A 27,025-nucleotide genomic window follows, 5' to 3' on the forward strand; every position below is an offset into this window, starting at 1 on the left:
TTTTTTGAGATGGAGTTTCGCTCTTGTTACCCAGGCTGGAGTGCAATGGCGCGATCTCGGCTCACCGCAACCTCCGCCTCCTGGGTTCAGGCAATTCTCCTGCCTCAGCCTCCTGAGTAGCTGGGATTACAGGCACGCACCACCATGCCCAGCTAATGTTTTGTAGTTTTAGTAGAGACGGGGTTTCACCATGTTGACCAGGATGGCCTCGATCTCTTGACCTTGTGAGCCACCCGCCTCGGCCTCCCAAAGTGCTGGGATTACAAGCGTGAGCCACCGCGCCCGGCCTTTTTTTTTTTTTTTTTTAATAGAGATGGGGTTTCTCCATGTTGGCCAAGCTGGTCTCGAACTCCTGACCTCAGGTGATTCACCCTCCTTGGCCTCCCAAAGTGCTGGGATTATAGGTGTGAGCCATCACGCCTGGCCTTTTATTGGCTTTTAAAGATGCTACTTGTTCCATTACAGTGGAAGTAACTGTTAACATATTCTTGTCTGAAATTTTTGAAACAGCACTGCAGATCCCGCATCAGGGGTGATACAGGCCAAGTATTCTTATTCTGATACCACTGTACTGGGCAGGCAAATTTAGCATGTCCATCACAGCATAGTGGCCTTCTCTGCGTCTTGCATATGGAATTCAAAAGGCTGATTTTCTTTCTCAGAAACTAAGGTTTTGGGGAACCCTGCAGCTCATGGGGGCAGGAGCAGGGGTCTAGGGCTAAGCAGTAATACCGCCTAGCCAGCCAAGGGGTGCAAAAGTAAGAAATACTGGGAGTAGAACTCCCAGAAGCCTGGCCTATAAATCAGTGCTTTCTTGAATTTCAGACAGGGAGTGTATATTCTTGTTGTTGAAGATGCTCCCTAATACATTTTATACTTTTTGTTATCATGGGCAAATTGACAGTCAGACTTTTCTAGACTTAATTTACAAAATAGCACTCTTAAGCTCTTCTTTATGATCACCATGGACCAGAACACTGTTTTCCATCTCTGCGGGGACATAAGGCTGTTCCACTTTCCCATAAGAGCAGTATATATTTGCTTGGGTGTCTTGGTTGTGTGTGTGTGTGTGTGTGTGTGTGTGTGTGTGTGTGTGTGTGTGTGTGTGTGTTGAGGGGAGTTGTTACTTATAATTGATGGGGTACAACATCCAGGTTCATGAGTGTGGGAATTTTAGGGAGGTTTGGAGTCTCATGTCATCTTTACTTCTAACTTCTCAATATCCTGCTTTTCTTCATGCAGGGGACATGGAGGAAGAAAGAACAACTGCTGAGTTACAGAAAAATAGGATACAGGTAAGTAAAAGGTAATAATTGTCAAAAAATTTCCATTGCACCAGATCTCCTTCCATGTTTTAGAGCACAGGTCAGCAGCAATCTGTTTCTGCATTGGACCACATAGTATTTTAGGCGCTGAAGGCTGTAGTGTTTCTATTACAATTCAGCTCTGCCATTTGAGTGCAAAAGCAGCCATAGACAGTACATAAACACATGTTTTATTGTGTTCCAGTAAAACTTGATGCATTCAAGTGGCAGCTTGGATGTGGTCATATGCCATAGTTTGCTGACCCCTGGCCTAGAAGACAAGGAAGTATAACCAGCTGTAGGTCTGGCTTGAAAGTTGTGCTTGCGCAGCTCCTGGGCCTCTCAGGTTTGTGAGAGGGGGAAAAAGTGAAAAGCTTCTATTCTCTCAGTGTATTTTTATTCATTAAAACCCCATCTACATTTGACCCTGTGATTAATGTTGTAGTGATTGCTATGGTGGGAATAAAGTAACAGGTGAAGTTATTTCTGTAATAAGGAATTGATGATGTCATTGTGGAAATTATTTCATTTCCAGAGCATTTCTCTCACTTCTTCAATATGCTCTGGACTTTTCTAGGCCATTGTAAGACTGGCATTGGTCACCCTCTGTGATATTGTGAAATATGTGTTTGGCTTTCATCCTGTTCCCTGGCACAGAGTTCCTAAAAACCCTTGTAATCTCTGGAGCAATAAGACAGTCTTTTGTGTGCTAATGAGATGGTTGGTGTCTGGAAGTTCCTGGAGAGCCTTAAGATGGGGGCTGGTTCAGAAAGACCCAGGCAAGGTCAGAGGATTGGGACTTACATCAACCATGTGATGGAGCTTGTGGATAGCTGAATGTGTGGTGGTTCCTGGGGGGTGGCATGCCAGGAAAGGGCATGGAATTCCTGTACCCCTTTCCACTATACGTTGGCCTGTCCATCTCTTCTTCTGGCTGTTTTATCTGTATACTTTGTAATATCCGTGCTGACAAACCAATAAACATATTTCCATGAGTTCTGTGAATTGTTCCAGCAAATTAATCGAACTCAAGGAAAGGCTAGTAGGAGCCCTCATTTTAGCCAGTCAGAAGTATAGTTGACAACCTTTTAACTTGGGATTGGCATCTGAAGTGGGAGGCAGTTAAGTGGGACCAAGCCCTCAACCTGTGGGATCTCCAGGTAGATCATATCAGAAGTGAATTATAGGATACCCAGCAGGTATCCATTGGGGAATTGCTTGGTGGGTATGGAAAATATCCCACACACAGCTAGTGTCAGAAATGTTCTATACGGTACTGAGTGACTATGTAAGAGGGTAGGAAAAACACTGTTTTTCCCTATCTCATTGCCATCAATTTGTAGGGAGATAAATTTAGTGTTTTTTTGTTGTCATTGTTCAGGCTAGAGTACAGTGGCATGGTCATGCTCACTGTAGCCTCAACCTTGCGGCTCAACGATCCTCCCACCTAAGCCACCACAGGCACACGCTACCACACCTGGCCATATGTACTTTTAAATTTTGGCAGAGACTGAGTCTCACTATGCTACGTTGCCTAGGCTGGTCTCGAACTCCTGGGCTCAGGTAGTCCTCCTACTTCTGTCCCCAAAAGTGCTGGGATTACAGGTGTGACCCAATTTGCCTGGCAATTTAGTGTTTTAGAAGTGTTAAATCTGTAAGTCAGGATTTGATCAGTGATGAATTAGTGTAGATAGAAAGAGAGATTTGTTGACTGAGTCCTAGAGTAGATGCTGGGATCTCCTGAATTTCCTATGAATTGGCTCTCATTTCCTCAATATTGTCAGCCTCATCCGTCCTCTTGTACACATTGGAGGAATTGTACCTTTCTGAATAGAATTTATGGTATATTTTAGGACTCAGTAGTCTTTGAGGATGTGGCTGTGAACTTTACCCAGGAGGAATGGGCTTTGCTGGATCTTGCTCAGAGGAACCTCTACAGAGATGTGATGCTGGAAAACTTCCAGAACCTGGCCTCGCTAGGTAAGAATGGCAAGATTTTTTCATGTAGTTGTTTAGAAAGTGATTTTAGGCCGGGTGTCCCTGGTGGCTCACACTTGTAATCCCAGCACTTTGGGAGGCTGAGGTGGGTGGACCACGAAGTTAGGAGTTTGAGACCAGCCTGGGCAATATGGTGAAACCCTGTCTTTACTAAAAATACAAAAATTAGCTGTGCATGGTGGTGCACGCCTGTAGTCCCAGCTGCTCAGGAGGCTGATGCAGGAGAATCGCTTGAACCAGGAAGGCAGAGGTTGCAGTGAGCCGAGATTGCACCACTGTACTCTAGCTTGGGCGACTCAGCAAGATCCCATCTCAGAAAAAGAAAAAAGAAAGTGATTTTCTCTCACCAAATTGACTTTATTCTAGGATTTGGGCTGAGGGATGGGAAGACATTGGTAAATAAGACAGATATAGTCACTGACCCCAATGAACTTACAGTCTAGTGGCTTTGCTATGAAAATAAACATTTGGGCTGGGTGCGGTGGCTTTCGTCTGTAATCCCAGCACTTTGGAAGGCTGAGGCAGGTGGATCATCTGAGGTTTGGAGTTCCAGACCATCCTCACCAACATGGAGAAACCCCATCTCTACTAAAAGTACAAAATTAGCTGAGCGTGGTGGTGTATGCCTGTAATCCCAGCTACTCGGGAGGCTGAGGCAGGAGAATTGCATGAACCTGGGAGGAGGAGGTTGCAGTCAGCCTAGATTGTGCCATTGCACTCCAGCCTGCACAACAGGCTGTCAAAAAAAAAAAAGAAAAGAAACTCTGTCAAAAAAAAAAAAAAAAGAAACATCTGTATATTGAGCTGATGCTTTCTTTTTTTGTGTGGTTGAAAGTCTTGAGGCTTATTAAGTATTGAAAGTATGCGTGTAAACCTCAGCAATCACTATGGGACACAGGAAGGAGGTTTGTAGTTTTGACATTTTGAGGATTTTACTGCTATCTATGCCCTTTACGCAATGACTACCAGGAACACATCTATAGTTAAATAAGTTGGGTTTATTTTGCAGTGCAGCAAGGGAGAATACATGTGTTAGAAAGAACCCGTTTTAGGATTTGTGCTTCAGTTGAGTGATTTGGGGATAGATCTATGGAAGCAGACTGTGTTAGTTTCCTAGACCTTCTGTAACAGAGCATCACACACTGGTGGCTAAAAACAACAGATGTTTTTTCCTTTGCAGTATTTCTAGAGGCTGGGTATCTGAAATCAAGGGATCAGCAGGGCTGTGTTTTTTTTGAAGGCTCTGGGGGAAAGACTCCCTTTTCTCTTCCTGGCTTCTGGGGATTGCTGGCAATCATTGACATTCCTTGACTTACAGATGCATCATTCCAATCTCTGCCTTCATCTTCTTCCTGTGTGTCTTTCTAAGTCTCCTTCTCCTTATAAGGACACCAGCCATTGGATTTAGGGCCCACCTCAACCTAGTATAACCTTGTGTTAACTTGATTATATCTATAAAGACCCTATTTCTTTTTTTTTTTTTTTTTTTTTTGAGATGGAGTTTCGCTCTTGGTACCCAGACTGGAGTGCAATGGCGCGATCTCGGCTCACCGCAACCTCCACCTCCTGGGTTCAGGCAATTCTCCTGCCTCAGCCTCCTGAGTAGCTGGGATTACTGGCATGACCCACCATGCCCAGCTAATTTTTTGTATTTTTAGTAGAGACGGGGTTTCACCATGTTGACCAGGATGATAAAGACCCTATTTCTAAATAAGGTAACATTCTGAGGTTCTGGGTGGAGTTTTTTTTTTTTTTAAGTAGGCTTTATTTTTATTTTTAGAGCAGCTTTAGGTTCACAGCTGAATTGAGTGGAAGATACAGAGATTTCCCATATAGCCCCTGGCTCTCTACATGCATAGCCTTTTCTAATAACAACATGCCCCACCAGAGTGGTAAATGTGTTATAACTGATGAAGCTACATTGACACATAAATTATGCCCAAAGTCCATAATTTATGTTAGGGTTCACTCTTGATATTGTACATTCTATGGGTTTGGAAGAATATATAATGACATGTATCCACTATTATAATATCACACAGAATAGTTTCACTGCTGTAAAAATCTTCTGTGCTCTATCAATTCATCTCTCCTTCCTTTTCTCTAAAATCTTGGCAACCACTGATCTTTTTACAGTCTTCTAATGTTGTTGCCTTTTGCAAAATGTCATATAGTTGGAATCATGCAGTACATAGCCTTTTCAGATTGGTTTCTTTCACTTAGCAATATACGTTTAAGATTCTTCCATGTCTTTTTATGGCTTGAAAGCTCATTTCTTTGTAGTGCTGACTAATATTCTATTGTCTAGATGTACTACAGTTTATCCATTTACCTACTGAAGGACTTCTTGGTTGCTTACACGTTTGGCAATTATAAATAATGCTACTATGAACATTGGTGTGCAGGTTTTTATGTGGACGTAAGTTTTCAACTCCTTTGGGTAAAAGGAGTGCAATCCAGTTGGTGGATTTTATGGTAAGAGGGTGTTTAATTTTATAAGAAAGTACAAAACTGTCTTCCAAAGTGGCTGTACCATCTTGCATTCCAACCAGCAATGAATGAGAGTTTCTGTTGCTCCTCATCCTCACCAGCATTTGTTGTTGTGAATGTTCAGGATTTTGGCCATTCTCATACGTGTGTAGTGGTGCCTTGTTTTAATTTGCATTTCCCTGATGACTTGTGATATTGAGCATCTTTTCATATGCTTATTTGCCATCTATATATGTTCTTTGGTGAGGTATCAGGTATCTGTAAAGGTCTTTGGCTCATTTTTTGTCCTTTTTTTTTTTTTTAAACACTGTTGAATTTTAAGAGTTCTTTGAATATTTTTTTTCTGTATGATATCTGCTACAGTCTTTGTATATTTTTGATAACAGTTCCTTCTCAGATATATATTTTGCAAATATTTTCTCCCAGGCTGTGGCTTATATTTCCATTCTCTTGACATTGTCTTTCACAGGGGAGATATTTTTTTTTTTTTTGAGATGGAGTTTTGCTCTTGTTGCCCAGGCTGGAGTGCAATGGCATGATCTCAGCTTACTGCAACCTCCACCTCCCAGGTTCAAGAGATTCTTCTCCTGCCTCAGCCTCCCTAGTAGCTGGGATTATAGGCATGTGCCACAATGCCCAGCTAATTTTCTATTTTTAGTAGAGAGGGGGTTTCTCCTTGTTGGTCAGTCTGGTCTTGAACTCCTGACCGCAGGTGATCCACCTGCCTTGACTTCCTAAAGTGCTGGGATTACAGGCATGAGCCATCACACCTGGCCCAGAAATTTTAAATGTTAATTAAGTTCAGCTTATTCTTTGTTTTATGGATCATGCTTATAGCATTATATCTAAAATATCAGTGCCAGGATGTGGTGGAACTGGTAGTTCCAGTTACTTGGGAGGCGGAGGCTGGAGGATCACTTGAGTCCAAGAGTTTGAGGCTGCAGTGAGCTATAATCACACCACTACTACAGCCTGGGTGATAAAGTGAGACCATGGCTCTTAAAAAAATTTTTAAATAAATTAAAAAAAAATAAATAAATAATTAAAAATGTCATTGCCAAACAGAAGGTCATCTAGATTTTTCTCCTGTTATCTTTTAGGAGTTTTCTAGCTTTGCTTTTTACAGTAAGGTCTGTGACCCATTTTGAGTTGATTTTTGTGAAGGGTCTAAGGTCTGTGTCTAGATTTATATTTTGCACGTGGATGTTCAGTTGTTCCAGTACCATTTGTGGGAAAGACTATCTTTTCTCCATTGTATTGCCTTTGCTGCTTTGTCAAGGTCAGTTGACTATATTGGTGTGGCTTTGTTTCTGAGCCCTGTGTGCTTTTCCATTGATCCATTTGATCATGAATTTTGAGGGGACATTGTTCAGCGTAGTGACACAGGCAGTCACTTTAGATTGGTTGCTGACAGAAAGTGGATAGTATTGCTGGTTGCTGATAGTATTATTCAGTCATGCTCTATTACTGAGTATATGTGGGTAGCATAAAGTCTTTAGAAAAAATTAAAAGGTAACTTTGTTTTGTTTCATTTTATCATAATTTCATAGTAACTTTATCCAAGATTAGTATTCTACAAGATTATTTATATTCAGTAGGAGAACAAAATGTCCTGGTTGTGACTGTCTGACCAGCGTGTAATGATATTGAGATCTAGGTGTGAACATTAGATCAGTTCTGTATGTCAGAGGCTGTTTCCTCCTGCCACCTCTCCTTTAAAAAAAAAATAAATTTGACATTTTGTTGCAGTTAAACTCACAGTTGTCCACTTTTGGAATATCAGAAGACTGAAGGTTTGTTTCTGTCTTATGAAAATGTTTGTGATTCTTCATCATTTTCCCTCATGATATGGCTTTCTGCTTGTGCAGGGTATCTGCTACACACACCCCATCTGATCTCCCAGTGGGAACAAGAGGAAGACCTGCAGACACTGAAGAGAGAACTTATCCAGGGCATCTGTGTGAGAGAGCACCAGGAAGGCAAGAACCCTTGAGAGAAACTGTTTTGGTTGGGGGAGGAAAATCAACTTAAAAGAAAATAAAAAACAAAAATAAACTTTGTTTTATGTGAGGAAGCTCATCTTCCACAGATATCTCAGATGACTATTTTGACTTTTTGTCATTCTCTCACATTTTCCTTGTTCTTGGCAAAGACCTTCCATATTTCCTCTTTGTAAGTTAGTATTTGGCCATATGCTTTTTTTTTTTTTTTGAGATGGAATCTCGCTCTGTCGCCAGGCTAGAGTGCAGTGGCGCAATCTTGACTCACTGAAATCTCTGCCTCTGGAGTTCAAGTGATTCCCCTGCCTCAGCCTCCTGAGTAGCTGGGACTACAGGTGTGCCCCACCATGCCCAGCTAATTTTTTATATTTTAGTAGAGACGGGGTCTCATCATGTTGGCCAGGATGGCCTTGATCTCCTTTTCTCATGATCCGCCTGCCTTGGCCTCCCAAAGTGCTGGGATTACAGGCGTGACCCATTGCGCCCAGCCTGGTCATGTGCATTTTGTCCAATTTTTGTTTTGTTCTCCTAATACTATTCTAGTTATGTTAGTCTGAATCTTCATGTAATTATTTCTTAGTTAATTGCTTACCATTTTGACCCTTGCGTCTATCAATACCAAAGTCCTGAAATAGCCACTCTGCTAAAAGTCCTTTGTTCACAGAAGCTTTCACTTTTTTTGTTACAGGTTTTGAGACTCAACTTAAAACTAATGAATCGGTTGCCCCACCAGATATTTGTGGAGAGAAAATATCCAATGAACAGAAAATAGTAAGATTCAAAAGGAATGATTCCTGGTTCTCCAGTTTACATGAAAACCAAGAATCCTGTGGTACTGATTATCAGAACAAAAGCCATGAGAGGCAGTTGAGGTGAGTGCCATGCATGAGAAAGTAGTGCCTCCGGAGAGAATCTTAAAATATTATGAAATTTAAGAAATATATATGTATAAATAAGCCTGGATCAAAGATTGTGATTTGAGAATTTCTTTCTTCTTTTTTTTGAGATGGAGTCTTGCTCTGTTACCGAGGCTGGAGTGCAGTGGCATGATCTCAGCTCGCTGCAACCTCTGCTGCCCGGGTTCAAGCAATTCTCCTGCCTCAGCCTCCTGAGTAGCTGGGAGTACAGGCGTGCACCACCACGCCCAGCTAATTTTTGTATTCTTAGTAGAGATGGGGTTTCATCATCTTGGCCAGGCTGATCTTGAACTGCTGACCTTGTGATCCAGCCATCTCTGCCTCCAAAAGTGCTGGGATTACAGGTGTGAGCCACTGTACCCGGCTGAGAATTTTCATGAGTTAATTTTTTCCACAAATGAGACTGAGATTTTGAATGTTTGACACATACTTCACTTGTAAACAATTATAAGAAAAATCTGTGAGTCAAAAACGTGGCGACAGTATTGGCTGTGGTAGAGCGCTTTGTGAGAACTTTCAATTTATAACTTGACAGAAGGCCAGAAAACATACACATTCACTGAAATTGGTAAAAATTTATTACTAATAATGTGTCTTTTATTTTTAAAAGAAATCCTATGGTAGAAAACATCTATGAATGTAGTGAAGAAAATCAACATGGACAGACCTTCAGCCAAGTTCCAAATCTTGATTCAGTCAAGAGAACAACTGAAGTAAAATCCTGTGAATGCCACGAGTGTGGAAAGGTCTTCGTGGATCATTCGTCCCTTAGGAATCACATCAGGTCTCATACTGGAAGCAAACCCTATGAGTGCAAGGAATGTGGGAAGGCCTTCCATTTTCTTGCTTGTTTTAAGAAGCATATGAAAACCCCCACTGAAGAGAAGCCCTATGAATGTAAGGAATGTACCAAAGCCTTCAGTTGTTCCTCATTCTTTAGGGCACATATGAAGCTTCACGTGGGAAAGACGAACTATGAATGTAAGGAATGTGGAAAAGCTTTCAGTTGTTCCTCATCGCTTACAGAACACAAAAGGATTCATAGTGGAGATAAGCCTTATGAATGTAAGGAATGTGGGAAGGCCTTCAGTTGTTCCTCCTCACTCTCCAAACACAAAAGGATTCATAGCGGAGATAAGCCATATGAATGTAAGGAATGTGGGAAGGCCTTCAGTTCTTCCTCTCACCTTATAATACATATAAGAATTCACACTGGAGAGAAGCCGTATGAATGTAAAGAGTGTGGGAAGGCCTTCAGCGAGTCCTCAAAACTCACTGTACACGTGAGAACACATACCGGAGAGAAACCCTACAAATGTAAGGAATGTGGGAAAGCCTACAATTGTCCCTCCTCCTTGAGTATCCATATGAGAAAACACACTGGAGAAAAACCCTATGAATGTCTGGAATGTGGAAAGGCCTTCTATCTTCCCACTTCCCTTAATACACATGTGAAAAATCAAAGTCGAGAGAAGCCCTACGAATGTAAGGAATGTGGGAAGGCCTTTAGTTGTCCCTCATCCTTTAGGGCACATGTGAGAGATCACACTGGAAAGATACAGTATGAATGTAAGGAGTGTGGGAAGACCTTTAGTCGTTCCTCGTCCCTCACCGAACACTTAAGAACTCACAGTGGAGAGAAGCCGTATGAATGTAAGGAATGTGGGAAAGCCTTCATTAGTTCCTCCCACCTTACAGTACATATCAGAACTCACACTGGAGAGAAACCTTATGAATGTAAGAAATGTGGGAAAGCATTTATTTATCCCTCAGCCCTTAGGATCCACATGAGAACACACACTGGGGAAAAGCCCTATGAATGTAAGGAATGTGGGAAAGCATTTCGTCATTCTTCATACCTTACTGTACATGCAAGAATGCACACTGGAGAGAAACCCTTTGAATGTCTGGAATGTGGGAAAGCCTTCAGTTGTCCCTCATCCTTTCGAAGACACGTGAGAAGCCACACTGGAGAGAAACCTTATGAATGTAAGGAATGTGGGAAAGCCTTTGTTTGTCCTGCCTACTTTCGAAGACATGTGAAAACTCACACTAGAGAAAACATACAAATGTAAGGAATATGGGAATGTCTGCAGAGCTTCAGATCCTAGGCAACTTGTGAGGTCTCATACTGTGGAGACACCCTATGAATGTTAGAAAGTAGGAAATTGTTGCTTATCGTTTTGAAGATTTGAGGACGCCTTAGAGAAATCCTGTGTATGTAAATCATGTGCTAAAGCCTTTATGAACATTACTTACTATGTATAAGAGAATTCATACTAGAAATGAAGATCAGTGCCTCATCCTTTAAGTGAACAACTGGCTCGCTGATTACCAGTGTTTTCTGATGGAACATTTAAGGTGATAAATTTACCTTTTCAGCTCTAGCCACATACTTTTTATTATGAGGTGCTTTCATTTTGGTTCTGATATAAATATAATTTCCGTTATAAAGTCTTTTGGATCCATGGAGGATATGAAATATTTTTTCTGTATAGGCACCAGTGGTCTTTTTAAAAAAAGTGTTTTCTAATTAATGTTCATTGTTCTTTAAGTGGGTAGTCATTATAATATTGACACTTTGGTTTTGTTGGTATTTTGCTTTTAGTGTACATGGCAGACAATGGAAATTGCCCACTCAGTATTTTTCTTGTTCTTTTTTGCTAAGAGCCTTAAGGTTTTGAGATGATCAGTTTTTACTGTTAAATGCCTTTCCTGTCTAGTGAGTAATTCAGCAGAAATTAATTTAATATACTATTTTTATATTTTGTTCTTTGTCCTTACTCATGGCTGGGAATTGGATCCAGTGTTTTGAGTATAAAAATTGTGTTACATTAACTACATTTCCCAGAATCACTTTTTTCTCCAGTTGTGTTAGACTTGTCTAAAGAGTTTATATGAGATGTGAAAGGCATAAGGGAAGAAAAAGCCATTATGCTATGTTTAGTGGGGCCATCAGACAGGGAGACAGATGTATAAAGGCCTGGTCACCTAGTTTTCAGCTCATTTTTCTGATTGTTGGACTCATTGATTAATATTTGCCCAAAACTGAATTTTATAGCTGGGTGTGATGGCTCAGGAGGATCACTTGAGCCCAGGAGTTTGGAGCAGCAGTAAACTATGATCATGCCACTGCACTCCAGCCTGAGTGGCAGAGTGAGACCCTTTCTCAAAAACAAAATAAAACACTGAACATTAAATGCTTGCTTGACTTCAGTGTCCTCTGAGGCAGCAGCTCTACAGCTATCACCACATACAGCTTCTTGGATTTTCTGGCAAGCTCTGGGATTGCCATTTTTCTTATGTTGCAGTCTGTCTTACACAGTCCAACCGCATCATGTCACTCTATTCATGGGGAAAGATATTTTTGCAAGTCTCAAAAGTAAGAGCTGTGGAGAGTGAGAGGGGTTACCCTTAGTAATTGAGGTAAGCATCCACAGGGTGTCATCCCGTTTTAATGGAGGAAGATTTATACTTGACACCTTCAAACAGAAAAGATTTTACTGCTTTTTTTCCTTAATGTAAGAACATGAATTGCTTCAGGCACTTTTAGCTATAGTATTATAGTTTCCCTTTAAAAGTATTATTCTACTACTTGCCCTTAATCACTTTTTATTTTATGTTATACATACGCTAACATGCATGAAGTATGCTAGTCTTCAATGTACAGCTTGATGAAATTTCATGTATGTATACGTCCTAGTAAACAGAGAACATTTCCAGGACATTAGGAAATTCCTTCATCCTCTTTCTCAGTGATTAATTACTCCACAGGGCAACGACAATTTTGACTCTTACTATAATTGACTTGGTGTGTTTGTTCTTGATTTTCATCTAAATGTGAAAATATAATATGTACAGTTAATGTGTTTTGGCTTCTTTTGCTCAACAAAATGTGTAGTTGACTTTTAATTGCTCTTTTGATAGATGTATGGGCTTATTTATCTTGGTATGTGCTATATGTGCAGGAATGAATTTACTGATCATAGGGTAGACTTTCAGTTTGGTTTTGGTAGGTATTCCAGTTTTCAAAAAAATACTGGTTCCACCAAGAATCCCCAGAACAATGTATGACAGTTGTAGTTGTTTCACACACCTGGCCAGCACTTTCTGATTTTAATCATTCAGCAGAGCATGCATTTACCTGATGTGTAATGATTTTGAGTACTTTTCAGTGTGCTTATTGGCTATTTGGATTTTTTTTGTGAGGGCACCTGTTGAAACATTTATGGTTTCACTGATTTATGGTTCCTTTTTTAAAAGAAAAGTTGAAGGGTTTTCTTCTGGTTATGTGCCCTTTATTGCATATATGTGTATCTATATCTAGGTACACATGCATACATGTGTATAAACCATGTATTATATATTACATATATACATAAAATATGTATATTATATATACATATATTACAGATAACATTTCCCAATCTCCATCTTGTCTTTTCACTCTTTAAAGGGAATTCGTTGGCTTAAATAATTTATTACTAAAAAGTCCTTGGGTATAACAAGCTTCAGGCATGGCTAAATCCTGGGACTAAAAAAAACGTTATCTAGTTGAATTCTGTCTCCCTGTCTTGGCTGTGTATCCTCTCGCATTAGCTTTTGTTCCAAGCAGGTTGTCTCTTCATAGCAGGCCCTAGAAACTCTGGCTGCTATTTTCCCGGCTTAAAGTCTCAGGGAGAAAAGAGTGATTGTTTTTTTTGAACAGTTCCAATATGATTCTCAGAATTGAATCTGGTTGGCTCTGACTGGCTCACTTGCCTGCTGTACTCTAGTCACTGGCCTGGGGAATGTAATACTCATTTGTTTAGGGTTAGCGCCCGCGCTTATCCAGATACTGGGTTAGAGTCTACACTGACTGTGTCAGAGTTCTGGCAGTTCTGACACATATGGAAAGGGGAGAAGGCAGCAGTGGGCAGGTAGGATCTAAAAATAGGGGTAATATTGTTAGCTATCATGCTGGTCTTAGCAGCAAGTGGGATCTGTGAAGTCTGGGAACTCTGCTAGGGGTTCCTAGATAGCATTTTAGAAAAGTCAAATGTGATCTGTTAACATGTCTTTAGATCACTAAAGATTTCTGCTCAGTCTTTAATGAGCGTAGAGATCAACTTGAGATCTGACACTTGTTTAAGAATTATTTGCCTGGACCAAGATAATGAATCTATTCTCCTATGTTTTCTTCTATATTCTTTATTGTTTTTATTTAGATCTGTGATCTATTTTGAATAATTTTTTTGTAGTGCGTGAGGTAGGATCAAGGTGTGTATATATAGATTTATCAAAGAGACCATACTTTTCCCCTCTGCTTAGGCAATCTCTGCCCCTTGGTTCATTTGTCTTTCCTTGCACCATTACTGTACTATCTTAATTATGTTGCTTTGTAATATTTTTGTAAATCTGGTAGTGAGAGCCTTCCAGCTTTTTATTCTTTAAGATTGTCTTGCCTTCTGTGTTCCCATGTTTTCTAAATTAATTTTGCAATCTCAGGATTAATTTTCACAAATAAATTTTTTGGTACTGTGCTTGTGATTGCATTGACTTTATAAAACAACCTAAGGATAATTGACATCTTTACAATATTGAATTTTCCAATTAATGAATGTGGTATAATTGTCCATTTACCTAGGTTGTCTTTAACTTTTCTCAATTTAAAGTTTTAATTGTAGAAGTCTTGATTTGTTTATTTCTAAGTATGTGGAATATTTTACTTTGTAAATATTTTAAATTTGTTTTTCAATATTTTTGGCTAGTACATAGAATTGCAGTATCTTTTTGTATATTGACTTTATAGCTGGTGACATTTATAAATCCAATTATTTATTCAAATGCTTTGTGGATTATTTTGGATTTTTTATATATATATAATCCTGTTAATACCAATAAAAGAAAGTCTTACCTAATTTCTAAACTTTATTTTTTGTTTATTTTTCTTGCTTTATTTCTTTAGAGTAATGAATAGAAATGATGAAAATGAATATCTTTGCCTTGTTTCTGAATTTAGGGAAACATGTTTAATATTTCACCATTAACTATGATACTACCTAGAAGTTTTTTTTATAAATAACCTTTATCAAATTAAGAGAATTCTGTTTTATTCTTGGATTGTCAAGATTGTTTTGTAAAAATCATGAGTGGACATTAGATTTTATCTAGTGCCTTCTCTGCATGTGTCAGGGTCTTTGAGAAATCCTCATCATCCCTGAGAGGTCTGGAAAAAAAAATCCTTAAATCTCTTAATAAGGTGAATTATATATTATTTGATTTTCATATGGTAAAATAACATCTATTACTGAAATAAACCACACTTGGATATGGTTTATTCGCCTTCTCATTTTTGCTAGATTCAGTATGTTACTTTAAAAAAAGTATTTCTGTGTCTATGTTGATGACTGGTTTGTCCTGTGATTTCTTTCTTTTTTTTTTTTGTTTTGTTTGAGACGGAGTCTCGCTCTGTCGCCCAGGCTGGAGTACAGTGGCACGATCTTGGCTTGCTGCAACTTCCACCTCGGGTTCAAATAATTCTTCTGCCTCAGCCTCCTAAGTAGCTGGGATTGCAGATGTGCACCACCATGCCCAGCTAATTTTTGTGTTTTTAGTAAAGACAGCGTTTCACCATGTTGGTCAGGCTGGTCTGGAACTCCTGACCTCATAATCTGCCTGTCTCGGCCTCCCAAAGTGTTGGGATTACAGGCATGAGTCACCGTGCCCGGCCAATTTCTTTTATTATGCTTGTCTGTTTTGTATCAGGTTTCTAGTCTTTCATAAAAGTTGGAAATTATCCTGAAAGCCTGTATTAAATCACAGCTCACTGCAACCTCGACCTCTTGGGCTCAAGTGACCCTCACCTCAGCCTCTTGAATAGTTGTGACTACAAGCATGCGCCACCATACCCAGCTTTTTTTTTTTTTTTTTTGTATTTTTTGTAGAAACAGGGTTTTGCTATGTTGCCCAGGCTGGTCTCGAACTTCTAGGCTCAAGTGATCTGCCCACCTTGGCCTCCCAAAATGCTAGGATTACAGGTGAAAGCCACCATGCCTGGCTGTAACCTTTCTTTCAATAGGTCTTTTTTTTCTTTCTGCTTCAGAAGGTGGTTTCATCTCATGGTCCAGGTACCTTGACTTTCCCTACCAGATTCTAGAAAATTAATGGCCCCATTTCCTTGTTCCTTTTCATGCCCTTTGCTATGTGACTTGTTTTGGGCAATGGAATGTTAACCAGTAAAATATGAACAGAGGCTTTAAACATGCTTGTGTAGTTGGGTTTGCTCACTTTAGCACTTCTGGCACAACTACAGACACAAGAGTAGCTAAATGGCTCAGTGAAGCCCAATGCAGATCAACTTCCAGATCTGTGAGCTAAATAAATACTTGATGTTTTGCCTCTGGGGTTTTTGTGATCATTTGTTATGCAGCACTTTGGAGCAATAGCTGACTGGTACACAGATGGGCCAACAACTCCCAAATTCAAATCCCTGGCTCAGACTCCTCCTCTGAGCTCCAAACATCTATTTGCATAGCTAGTAATCATCTTAAAAATAACATTGCTGCAAATAGAACTTTGCTTTAGCAAGCCATCCTTATCATACCTGTTCCACCCTTATAAATGACACCCTTATCTTCTCTGTACTTCCAACTCAAATTTATAACTAGTCCTGCATTTCTTCCTTTCTTTTATGGTGACTGACACTTCATAATGACACAAACATTTGTAAAGTGAATGAGTAGTTATGTAGGTATTCTACTAGTGTATATAGGACACAGTGCTCTGTTCAGCTCTATCTTCAAATTCATATACACACTAAGTCTTATGAAATACAATCAGACTTCTAAACCTAGCACCCCACTCTAAGAGGCTCAAAATACCCACAGAAGCTTCTCAATTAGTTGTGTTTCTGTTATCTTCTTCAATCATAAAATTTTTGGCTAATAATGTAAAAATCTGAAAGGTGTTAAAAAATAAGGGATAAGAACCAGTCTGTGTTTAGTCTTGGGCAGATAAATTATCAACATTGGCTGTAAATTAAAGCCACTCAGCCAGGCATGGTGGCTTATGCCTGTAATCCCAGCACTTTGGAAGGCCAAGGTGGATGGATCACGAGGTCAGGAGTTCAAGACCAGCCTGGCCAAGATGGTGAAACCCTGTGTCTACTAATAAATACAAAAATAAGCCGGGCATGGTGATGCATTCCTGTAATCCCAGATACTCGGGAGGCTGAACCAGAAGAATTGCTTGAACCTGGGAGGCGGAGGTCGTAGCGATCCGAGATCACACCATTGGACTCCAGCTTAGGTGACAAGAGCAAGACTTCATCTCAAAAATAAAATTAAAGCCAGTCAGTACCACCAGAAATGCATATAGGAAGTGACACTAGCATGGCTGGGGTGGACAGAGGGATTATATTTATGTGGGATCAGAAACACTTCTTCCACTATCCTAAGTTTTTATTATTTTATTGTTATTATTTGAGACAGAATCCTGCTTTGTTGCCCCAGCTGGAGTGTCCACCACACCTGGCCATATTTGATATATTGTTAGAAGTGTATAAATATTGAGAGTTTGAGCAATCAGAACAGTTTATTGAGAGATTATGCTGTGTCAGACACTATTTGAAGCACTTTATGGCTATAATGCATTTACTCTTCACAAGAAAACGTTGACATAGATGCCATTGTTATCCACATTGACATCTGGGGCTGTCTAACCCAGATAAGGGCTGACAAGAGGTACTGGGGTCCCTTTGCCTAACCTCTGGCTGGTCACACAAGACCATATTCACATAAGTGATAAAATGGTCAGGAGGTAGAGAAAAGACATTTCTGGGACTCTTGACATGGGAGCCTCACATACTCTGGTTCCAAGACCTGGTAATGGAGTCCTAACAGGGGCTACAGTTAGATTGGGAGGATATGGAAATACAATGGTTGATGGGATTATGGTGAGTATTTGAAAATTACTGTTTGAACCAACTTTATGTGAGATGGTTGTATCATCATTGCCTGAATGTATTATGTAAGTGGATATTATGTCTGGGGAATGTTTCTGTACTTTCTTTTTTTTTTTTTTTTTTTTTGGAGAGGGGGTTTCGCTCTTTTTACCCAGGCTGGGGTGGAATGGCGCGATCTCGGCTCACCGCAACCTCCGCCTCCTGGGTTCAGGCAATTCTCCTGCCTCAGCCTCCTGAGTAGCTGGGATTACAGGCACGCGCCACCATGCCCAGCTAATGTTTTGTATTTTTAGTAGAGACGGGGTTTCACCGTGTTGACCAGGATGGTCTCGATCTCTTGACCTCGTGATCCACCCGCCTCGGCCTCCCACAGTGCTGGGATTACAGGCTTGAGCCACCGCGCCCGGCCGTTTCTGTACTTTCTTACTGTAAAATAGAAGGCATGTATATTCACTCTTCTGCCAATATTTTCTCTTTTAACTTCTTTGAATTATTATTGTTACTAATGTTGAGACAGGGTCTCACTTGTTGCCCAGGCTGAAGTGCAGTGTTGTGATCATAGCTCACTGCAGCCTGGAACTTCTGGGTTTAAGTAATCCTCCTGAGTGGCTGGCATTACAGGCACACACAACCATAACTGACTAATTTTTTACTTTCTTTTTTAATTTTTTACTTTTTGTAGAGATGGGGTCTTGCTATGTTGTCCAGGCTGAAACTCCTAGACTCAAGTGATTCTTTTACCTCAGCCTCCCAAAGTGCTGGGATTATAGACATGATGTGAGCCACCACAGCTAAGGAATTTTTAAGTGGCAAATTATTAACTATAGTCATCATATAGTACAATCAAGCTCCAGATATTTTCTTCCTATCTAACTGAATTTTTGCACCGTTTGACCAACATCTTCTCATTTCCCTGCCCCATCCTCCAGCCTGTGGTATCCACCATGCTACTCTCTGCTGCCAAGAGTTTGACTTTTTTGATTCCACATATCAGTGAGATCATGTGTTACTATTATTTCAATAGCTTTTTGAGGAACACGTGGTGTTTGGTTACATAAATAAGTTCTTTAGTGGTAATTTCTGAGATTTTGGTGCACCCATAACCTGAGCAGTGTACACTGTACCCAGTGTGTAGTCTTTCATCCCTCACCTCCCTCCCACCCTTCCGCCCCGAGTCCTCAGAGTCCATTGTATCATTCTTATGCCTTTGTGTACTCATAGCTTAGCTCCTGATCATATGGTATTTATCTTTCTGATCCTGTCTAGTATGTGAGGTGATGGGTATGTTATTAGCTTCATTTAATCATTCCATAATGTATATATATATCAAAACACATAGTACCCCTTAAATATATACAATTACTATTTGTTGATTAAAAAATTTTAAAAAGATGAACAAAGGTGGAGGCTTCACATTTCATGATTTCATGCTATATTACAAAATTACTCAATCAAAACAGTATGTTAGTGCCATAATAGCAGGCACATAGACCAATGGAACAGAATAGAGAGCCCAGAAATAAGTCCATATATGTGAGTCAACTATTTTTCAACAAAGACACTAAGAATACCCAATGGGGAAAGGACAGTCTTTTCAGTAAATGGTGGCATGAAAACTGGATATCCATTTGCAAAAAAAAAAAGAAAAAAGGAAAAAAGAAAAAGAAATTTGACTCTTGTACCACATACAAAAATCAATTGAAAGTGCATTAAAAATTTAAATGTAAGACCTGCTCAATCCTATAATCCCAGCACTTTGGGAGGCCGAGGTGGGTGGATCACAGGGTCAAGAGATCAAGACCATTCTGGTCAACATGGTGAAACCCTGTCTCTACTAAAAATACAAAAATTAGCTGGGCATGGTGGTGCGTGCCCGTAGTCCCAGCTAATCAGGAGGCTGAGGCAGGAGAATTATTTGAACAAGGAGGCAGAGGCTGTGGTGAGCTGAGATCATGTCATTGCACTCCAGCCTGGGTAATGAGCAAAGCTCCGTCTCGGGAAAAAAAAAAAAAAAAAAAAAAAAAAAAAAAGGACCTGAAGCCACAAACTTTCTCCAAAATATATATAGGGAAAAAGCTCCTTAACATTGGCCTCAGTAACGAGTTTTTGCATTTGATCTCAAAAGCAATACGGAGCTGGGCATGATAGCTCACACTTGTAATCCCAGCACTTTGGGGGGCCAAGGTGGGATGATTGCTTGAGGCCAGGAGTTTGAGACCAACCTGGGCAACATAGTAAGACCTGCATTGCTATTGAAAGTAAATAAATAAAAGCAACATGATTGAACCTTGAAAACATTATGCTAAGTGAAATAAACCAGACACAAAATGACAAATATTGTATGATTCCATTTATATGAGGAAACATGAACAGGGAATTCATAGACACAGAAAGTGCAATCGAGGTTGCCAGGGCCTGGAAGCAGAGGAGGTATTATTTCATGCCTATAAAGTTTTTGTTCGGAAATAATGAAAAAGAATGGGAGATGGATAGTGCTAATGGTGCACACCATTGTGAATGTACATAGTGCCACTGAGTCTCTCTCTCTCTCTCTTTTTTTTTTTTTTTTTTTTTTTTGAGATGAAGTCTCACTCTGTTGCCCAGGCTGGAGTGCAGTGGCATGATCTTGGCTCACCACAACCTCCACCTCCCAGCTTCAAGTGATTCTCCTGCCTCAGCCTCCCTAGTAGCTGGGATTACAGGTGCACACCACGAGACCTGGCTGATTTTTGTGTTTTTTTTAGTAGAGATGGCATTTCTCCATGTTGGCTAGTCTGATCTCGAACTCCCAACCTCAGGTGATCTGCTTACTTCCTTCTCCCAAAGTGCCGGGATTACAGGCATGAGCCACCATGCCTGGCAATGTGCTGTTGAGTCTTACGCTTAAAATGGTAAATTTTGTTAGACGTATTTTATCACAATAAAAATATTAATAGTCTAAGTGTGATGGCTCATGCCTGTAATTCCAGCACTTTGGGAGGCTGACATGGAAGAATTACGTGAGGCTGCAAATTCTAGATCAGCCTGGGCAACAGTGATGCCCTGTCTGTACAAATAATAAAAAAATTAACAGGGCGTGGGGGTGCAGCCTGTACTCCCAGCTACTTGGAAGGCTGAGGTGAGTGGATAACTTAAGGCAGGGAGATTGAGGCTGCAATGAGCTGAGATTGCGCCACTGCACTCCAACCTGGACAACAGAGTGAGAACTTGTCTCAAAAAGAAAAAAAAAATAATAAAAACTTTATTTATTTTAAATAAAAACTTTAATAAATAAAACTGTTTTTGTTTTTAAGTAGATTATTAGGTCCTCCCTTGGAGATATTGACAAGGTAAGCCTGGGATAGAGTGGGAAGCTGTATATTAACAAGAGCCCCCAGGGCAGCATGGTGAAATCCTGTCTCTAAAAAAAAAATTATAAATTAGCTAGGTGTGGCGGTCCACTCCTGTAGTCCCAGCTACTCAGGAGGCTGTTGTGGGAGGATTGCTTGAGCCCAGGAGGTTGAAGCTGCAGTGAGCTGTTATCATGTCACTGCACTCCAGCCTGAGTGACAGAGTGAGACCCTGTCTCAAAACAAAAACAAAAAACTATAGTAATTTTTTTAAAAAAGTAGATTCTTAGGTCTTCCTTTGGAGATCTTGACAAAGTAAGTCTGGGATAGGGTGGGAAGCTATCTGTTAACAAGATCCCCTCTTGATACCTTTGGTAAATCTAAATTTGTGAAACACTGCCCCAGGACACTGGTTCCCAAGAAGATTGCCCTAGGGAGCATCGCATCTAGAATGCATCTAAAATGCAAATTGTGACTCAGACCTACTGAGACAGAAACTTGGAAGTAGATCCAGCAATCTGTGTTTAAACAAGTCCTCAAGGTCATCCTGCTGTGGGCTCCCTTTTGAGAACCACTACCCTTGGGAATCCTGGGATCCTTTGCTACCCACCTATCTGCCTGATTAGGAAACTTCAAGTCAGAAAATCCTGGTCACACGCGGTGGCTCACGACTGTAATTCTGGCACTTTGGGAGGCTGAGGTGGGCGGATCACTTGAGGTCAGGAGTTCAAGACCAGACAGCCAGCATGGTGAAACCTTGTCTCTACTAAAAACACAAAAATTAGCCGGATGTGGTGGCAGGCGCCTGTAATCCCATCCACTTGGGAGGCTGAGGCGGGAGAATCGCTTGAACCCGGGAGGTGGGTGGAGGTTGCAGTGAGCTGAGATTTCACCACTGCACTCCAGCCTGGGTGACAGAGCAAGACTCCATCTTGGAATAAATAAATAAATAAATAAAAATGCTGACAGTTGTCACCAAAAGGTGATTCAAAGTAGACTAGAGTGATTCCTCCCAAAGGAGATGTACAGAAGAGGGGAATCACAGCTGGTCCCATTAATGGTCTCCCAGGGATAAGGAACTGGCAATTCAGAGACCCCTTCCTGTGTAGTCCCTGCCCTTGAGGAACCAAACTGATCAGGGAATGAATACGCCATTGACCAATTTGTCTAACAAGCTTCAGAGAGGATAGACCCCCCAGGGTCCAACATGCAAGTCATCTACGTACTGTCACCCAGGCCCCCAGGCACAAAGTCCAAGACACTCACACTTTCTCCAGGAGAAATCATCTAGGCTCCGTACCACATGATGGGCTCTGTCTCTCTGCTCTTTTGGGTCGGGGGCAGAGCTTCTGTCTTCATAACTGATTTCCACAAGACAACAAGATTCAGGGGAGGTGACTCCTGTGGTGGGTCCACATTGCCAAGCCTGCATAGCCCAGTAAGTGCTGAGGGAAACAGGGAAGAGAGATGATTGAGGGGAAAGGGCATTGACTTGCTAATAGCAGGGCAGAAGAAACTCTATGATCCATGGAGAAGGAGCCCTTGAGGCTAATTTCTTAGAAGGGAGAATGGTTAGACTATTTAAAGTTGCCATTGCATAGTGAGCCTTAACTTTGCCTGTATATTACAGATGGATGTATATTGCCTGTATATTCTGTATATTACTTGGATGGATGACTGATGGAGATTATAAGAAGGGCTGCTATTTGTTGGCCTTATGGGGAACTTTTTGATATCACAGCACTGCTGTATGGACTTATAGGGACCAATCTGCAAGATCACTCTGTGTGATCTTACAGGGACCAATCTGCATTGCACAAATGGATGACCCAAGGTACGGATAGACTTGTAGGTGCCTTGCAGTGAAGTCCTGGTCACGTCTAGTTCTTTTCACCTACTACTTGAACCGAGAACTTCATAGGCCCTCAGCCTAGACCAAGCCTCTCTGAATTCTTCTCTGTGGCCCTCACTTGCTTGGAAACATCTCCTGCTTCTCCAGAAAGACTTATACCTCTCCCTCTTTCTTTATTCTTATCCATGGTTCTAAGTAGACACCTTCAAGAGACAAGCGTCTGTGCTCCCTGGAATCGAAGGCCATAGTGTATAACAACTAGGGTAGGGTGGGTGAGAGAGAGAAAGTGAGCGACTTGGGCAAACCCAGCATCTAGTCTCCTCTTGACATTGTATCCTCTGGGAACATGAGCGAAGCATTGAAACCTGCAGGATTCTTTTCCATAATTCCTTTCATTTCACTTGAATGTCAAGTCTCATCTTTAAGATGAGACTATTAGCAAGACATTGATCTCATTCCTTTATCTTTCCTGGCCTTTTTTTATTTTATTTTTTAATTTTGTTTATTTTTATGAAATCTTGTTCCGTCACCCAGGCTGGAGGGCAGTGGCGTGATCTCGGCTTACTGCAACCTCCGCCTCCTGAGTTCAAGCAATTCTCCTGCCTCAGCTTCCCGAGTAGCTGGGACTACAAGCACCTGCCGCCCCACCTGGCTAATTGCTGTATTTTTAGTAGAGATGGAGTTTCCCCTTGTTAGGCTAGTCTCGAATTCCTGACCTCAGGTGATCCACTGGCCTCAGCCTCCCAAAGTGCTGGGATTGACGGTGTGAGCCATCACACCTGGCCTGCCTTTGTTTTTCTTCTGTAAAAATATTCTTGAGTTGTTCCCCTCAACTCTAATGATATGAGGAATCCCCAACCCTGTTCCTTTGTCCTTAGTTTTGCCTGTTCTAAATCCGTCTTTCCTTCCAGGCCCCAGGGAAAATTGCAATTCCTATCACATGACTCCTTTGATTGCTGTTCCTTCGCATCCCCATCCTTTATGGATCACACTTTTCAAAGTTCTTAGAGATGTCATCCCTCCCCACCTCTCCAACATCATCCTCGTTGTTCTTTTCTAGCACTTAGGGCTTAAACAGCAGCAAAGTGCTCTGGCCCGTGCTGCTTCTTGCTTCTAGGCTTATTCCCCTGCTTATATCTCTTCCAGAAATGCCCCTGTGCAACCCTTCACCTGGGTAATTCCTTGCCCAGGTATTCCTTCCTCCAGGAGTCCTTCTGTGAACGTATTACTCCAAGCTTGATTTAAGCCTCTCTCTGTACTTTACTCTGCAAATCTTTTTTTTTTTTTTTTTTGGTCCCAGTTCAAGCAATTCTCCTGCCTCAGCCTCCCAAGTAGCTGAGATTATAGGCACCTGCCATCATGCCCAGCTAATTTTTGTATTTTTAGTAGAGATGGGGTTTCACCATGTTAGGCAGGCTGATCTTGAACTCCTGACCTTGTGATCCACCCGCCTCAGCCTCCCAAAGTGCTGGGATTACAGGTGTGAGCCACCATGCCCAGCATGCAAATAGTTTTATTTTAGCAATTAATTCACTGTGTTACAATGATCTGTTTCTGAATCCATCTTCTGGAAAGTAGAACCATGAGAAAGAAAAAGACCACATTGTTAATGTTTGTATCCTCAACAGCTAGCACTTAGCCTGGCCGGAAGAAGTTTTTCTTGCAGAATGGGACTTAGCACTTTTTCAGTGACTGACAAACAACCTAGTTCAATTATTCTGTACTTCCCAGCATGGCTCAACAAGAATTGTGCATCAGGTTGGGTGCTGTGGCTCATGCCTGTAATCCCAGCACTTTGGGAGGCTGAGGCTGGCAGATCACCTGAAGTCGGGGGTTCAAGACCAGCCTGGCCAACATGGTGAAACCCCGTGTCTGCTAAAAATAGAAAAACTAGCTGGGCATGGTGGTGTGCACCTGTAATCCCAGCTATTCAGGAGGCTGAGGCAAGAGAATTGCTTGACCTTGGGAGGCAGATGTTGCAGTGAGCTGAGATTGTGCCACTGCACTCCAGCTTGAGTGACAGGGCGAGACTCTGTCTCAAAAATAAAAAAAAATAAAAATTGTGCACCAACACTAGAAACTAGAAACAGATTAAGACATATTTATTATGTACATAGAGAAAAAGAATGGTTACGTGTAAATGATTGTATTTTTCTGGTCTCTAATTTTGAAACCCTGGTTCTAAGGTAGAGCAAGGTAGGGTTCATTTTGGAAATGCCAGACAGGTGGCCATATGGAGAATTGAAAGTGAATCTGAATGCCAGGAAGGAAGTCCCTGCAATAGATCTAGCAGGAAATGTAATTGTTCTCCCCTTTTCCAATGCTGTCAATGACATTAACATGCACAGTACATTCCGGGGAATAGTCAAAGTCTTGGTCAAATTCCACCTACTCTTTCCTATTCTACTCAATAAAAATGAATCAGAATGCAACGATGCAAGCTACATTTATTAAAAGTGAAAAGGGGATCTTTTACAAAACTCCATACTTTGTTTATTTTATTTTATTTTATTTTTATTTCTTTGCCCTTCTCTTGATTGAATCTTTTGTTTCTTTTATTCTATTTTTATTTTTAAAATTCCATACTTTGAAGATGAGTCCTATTTGTTTAGAGTATTTTTTTTTTCCAGCTGATCAAAGCTACCTGAGCTGGTTGCAAACTGCCTGTCCCTAAAGGATTGTAAAACCAATATTTATCCATAAACAATTTGTTTATGATGTAGCCTTCTTTTTTTTTTTTTTTTTTTTTTTTTTGAGATGGAATCTTGCTCTGTCACCAGGCTGGAGTGCAGTGGTGTGATCTTGGCCCACCGCAATTTCCACCTCTTGGGTTCAAGCGATTCTCCTGCCTCAGCCTTCCCAGTAGCTGGGACTGCAGGCGCCCACCACCACACCTGGCTAATATTTTGTATTTTAGTAGAAATGGGGTTTCACCATGTTGACCAGGATGGTCTCGATATCCTAACCCCGTGATCCGCCTGCCTCAGCCTCCCAAAGTGCTGGGATTGCAGGCATGAGCCACGGTGCCCGACTGATGTAACCATTTTAAATATCACTCCAGAGACACTGTCTGCTTTGGTCTTTCATATCTAAGAAGACTGACTGATGACAGCTAATGGTGGCTTTTCTTCCTCATCGTTTGGGGCATTATGGAAGAGCAGATTTGCAAACATACTTATAACAAGGAAAAAATTACAGAAAATCATTTTGTGCTTTTATTGGATTCCTTGTCCATGATTACAGAACTGACATTCCTCTGCCTCTGTATCTTGGAAACTCAGGACTTGGAGGGGTAAGAATATCGGGTGAGTGAGCAGTGGGTAATTTCCCCCATTTTTCCCAGTAACATTCTAAGCGTCATCTTTATGTGAGTGCCATTTCTGACCTTCATCCCTTCAGGCTCATATGGAAGCATCTTGGTACAATTTCTTTCTTCTGTTAGCGTTTAATGAGAACCCTAGAGGATATTACTCAAAGTTCTGTTTGTGACCTTTGTAGTGCCTTATTTTATGGTATCCAACCCCTTAATTTCACAGATGAAGGGCATTTTGTCGTGTGGTAAATGTACAGAAAGCATCTGTTTCTGCAGGATGTGGATGGTCTCTGATACGCTATGTATTAGTTTAACGTGGTTTATCATTTGGTGAAAACCTAACTCCTTCCCTCCCTCCCTCCCTCCCTCCTTCCTTCCCTCCTTCCTATTTTAGTAGAGATGGGGTTTCACCATGTTGGCCAGGATGGTCTCAATCTCCTGACCTCATGATCCACCTGCCTCGGCCTCCCAAAGTGCTGGGATTACAGGCCTGAGCTACCGTGCGCAGCTGATATAGCCATTTTTAAAATCACTCCAGAGACACTTTTTTTCCTTCCTTTCTTTCTTCCTTCCTTCCTTCCTCCCTCCCTCCCTCCCTCCCTCCCTTCCTTCCCCTCTCCTTCCCTCCCCACCTTCTTTCCTTCCTTTTAAACCTAAATCCAGTCATCTTGCCATATTTTGTTTAGCTATTATCTCTGCTTTCATATTTTCTCACTGCTCAGACATAGTTGTCTGACCTTCCTCAGTCTTAGTTGTGCCTTAGACCAAGGAAGATGACCCTTGTCTAAGATTCACTGGGCCTTATGTGTGTTAGAGCAGGTGCGGACTATTTTATCTCTGAGGTCTAAAGTTGAGATCATCTTGTAGATTTGATGATT

General features: G+C 41.1%; 1 protein-coding gene across 7 annotated transcripts in view; it reads left to right on the forward strand.

Annotated features, from left to right (window-relative positions):
• The window catches only part of ZNF699 (zinc finger protein 699), an 18,274-nt gene extending 3,657 nt beyond the window's left edge, over positions 1-14,617 (forward strand). For 3 of the 7 annotated variants that reach the window (XM_032251901.1, XM_032251902.1, XM_032251905.1), the window contains 5 exons: positions 1,243-1,295; positions 3,158-3,284; positions 7,661-7,771; positions 8,481-8,664; positions 9,320-14,617. In XM_032251901.1, the coding sequence (XP_032107792.1) occupies positions 1,248-1,295; positions 3,158-3,284; positions 7,661-7,771; positions 8,481-8,664; positions 9,320-10,784 (1,935 nt within the window). In that variant the 5' untranslated portion in view covers positions 1,243-1,247 and the 3' untranslated portion in view covers positions 10,785-14,617. Of the gene's footprint in view, positions 1-381; positions 1,296-3,157; positions 3,285-7,660; positions 7,772-8,480; positions 8,665-9,319 lie in introns of those variants that run through there. The other 4 variants (XM_032251900.1, XM_032251903.1, XM_032251899.1 and 1 more) reach the window with 4 other exon arrangements.
• Positions 14,618-27,025: the final 12,408 nt, after the last annotated feature.

This window comes from Sapajus apella, unplaced genomic scaffold (genome assembly GCF_009761245.1).
Source record: "Sapajus apella isolate SASKATOON/1434 unplaced genomic scaffold, GSC_monkey_1.0 scaffold77, whole genome shotgun sequence".
NCBI lineage: Eukaryota > Metazoa > Chordata > Mammalia > Primates > Cebidae > Sapajus > Sapajus apella.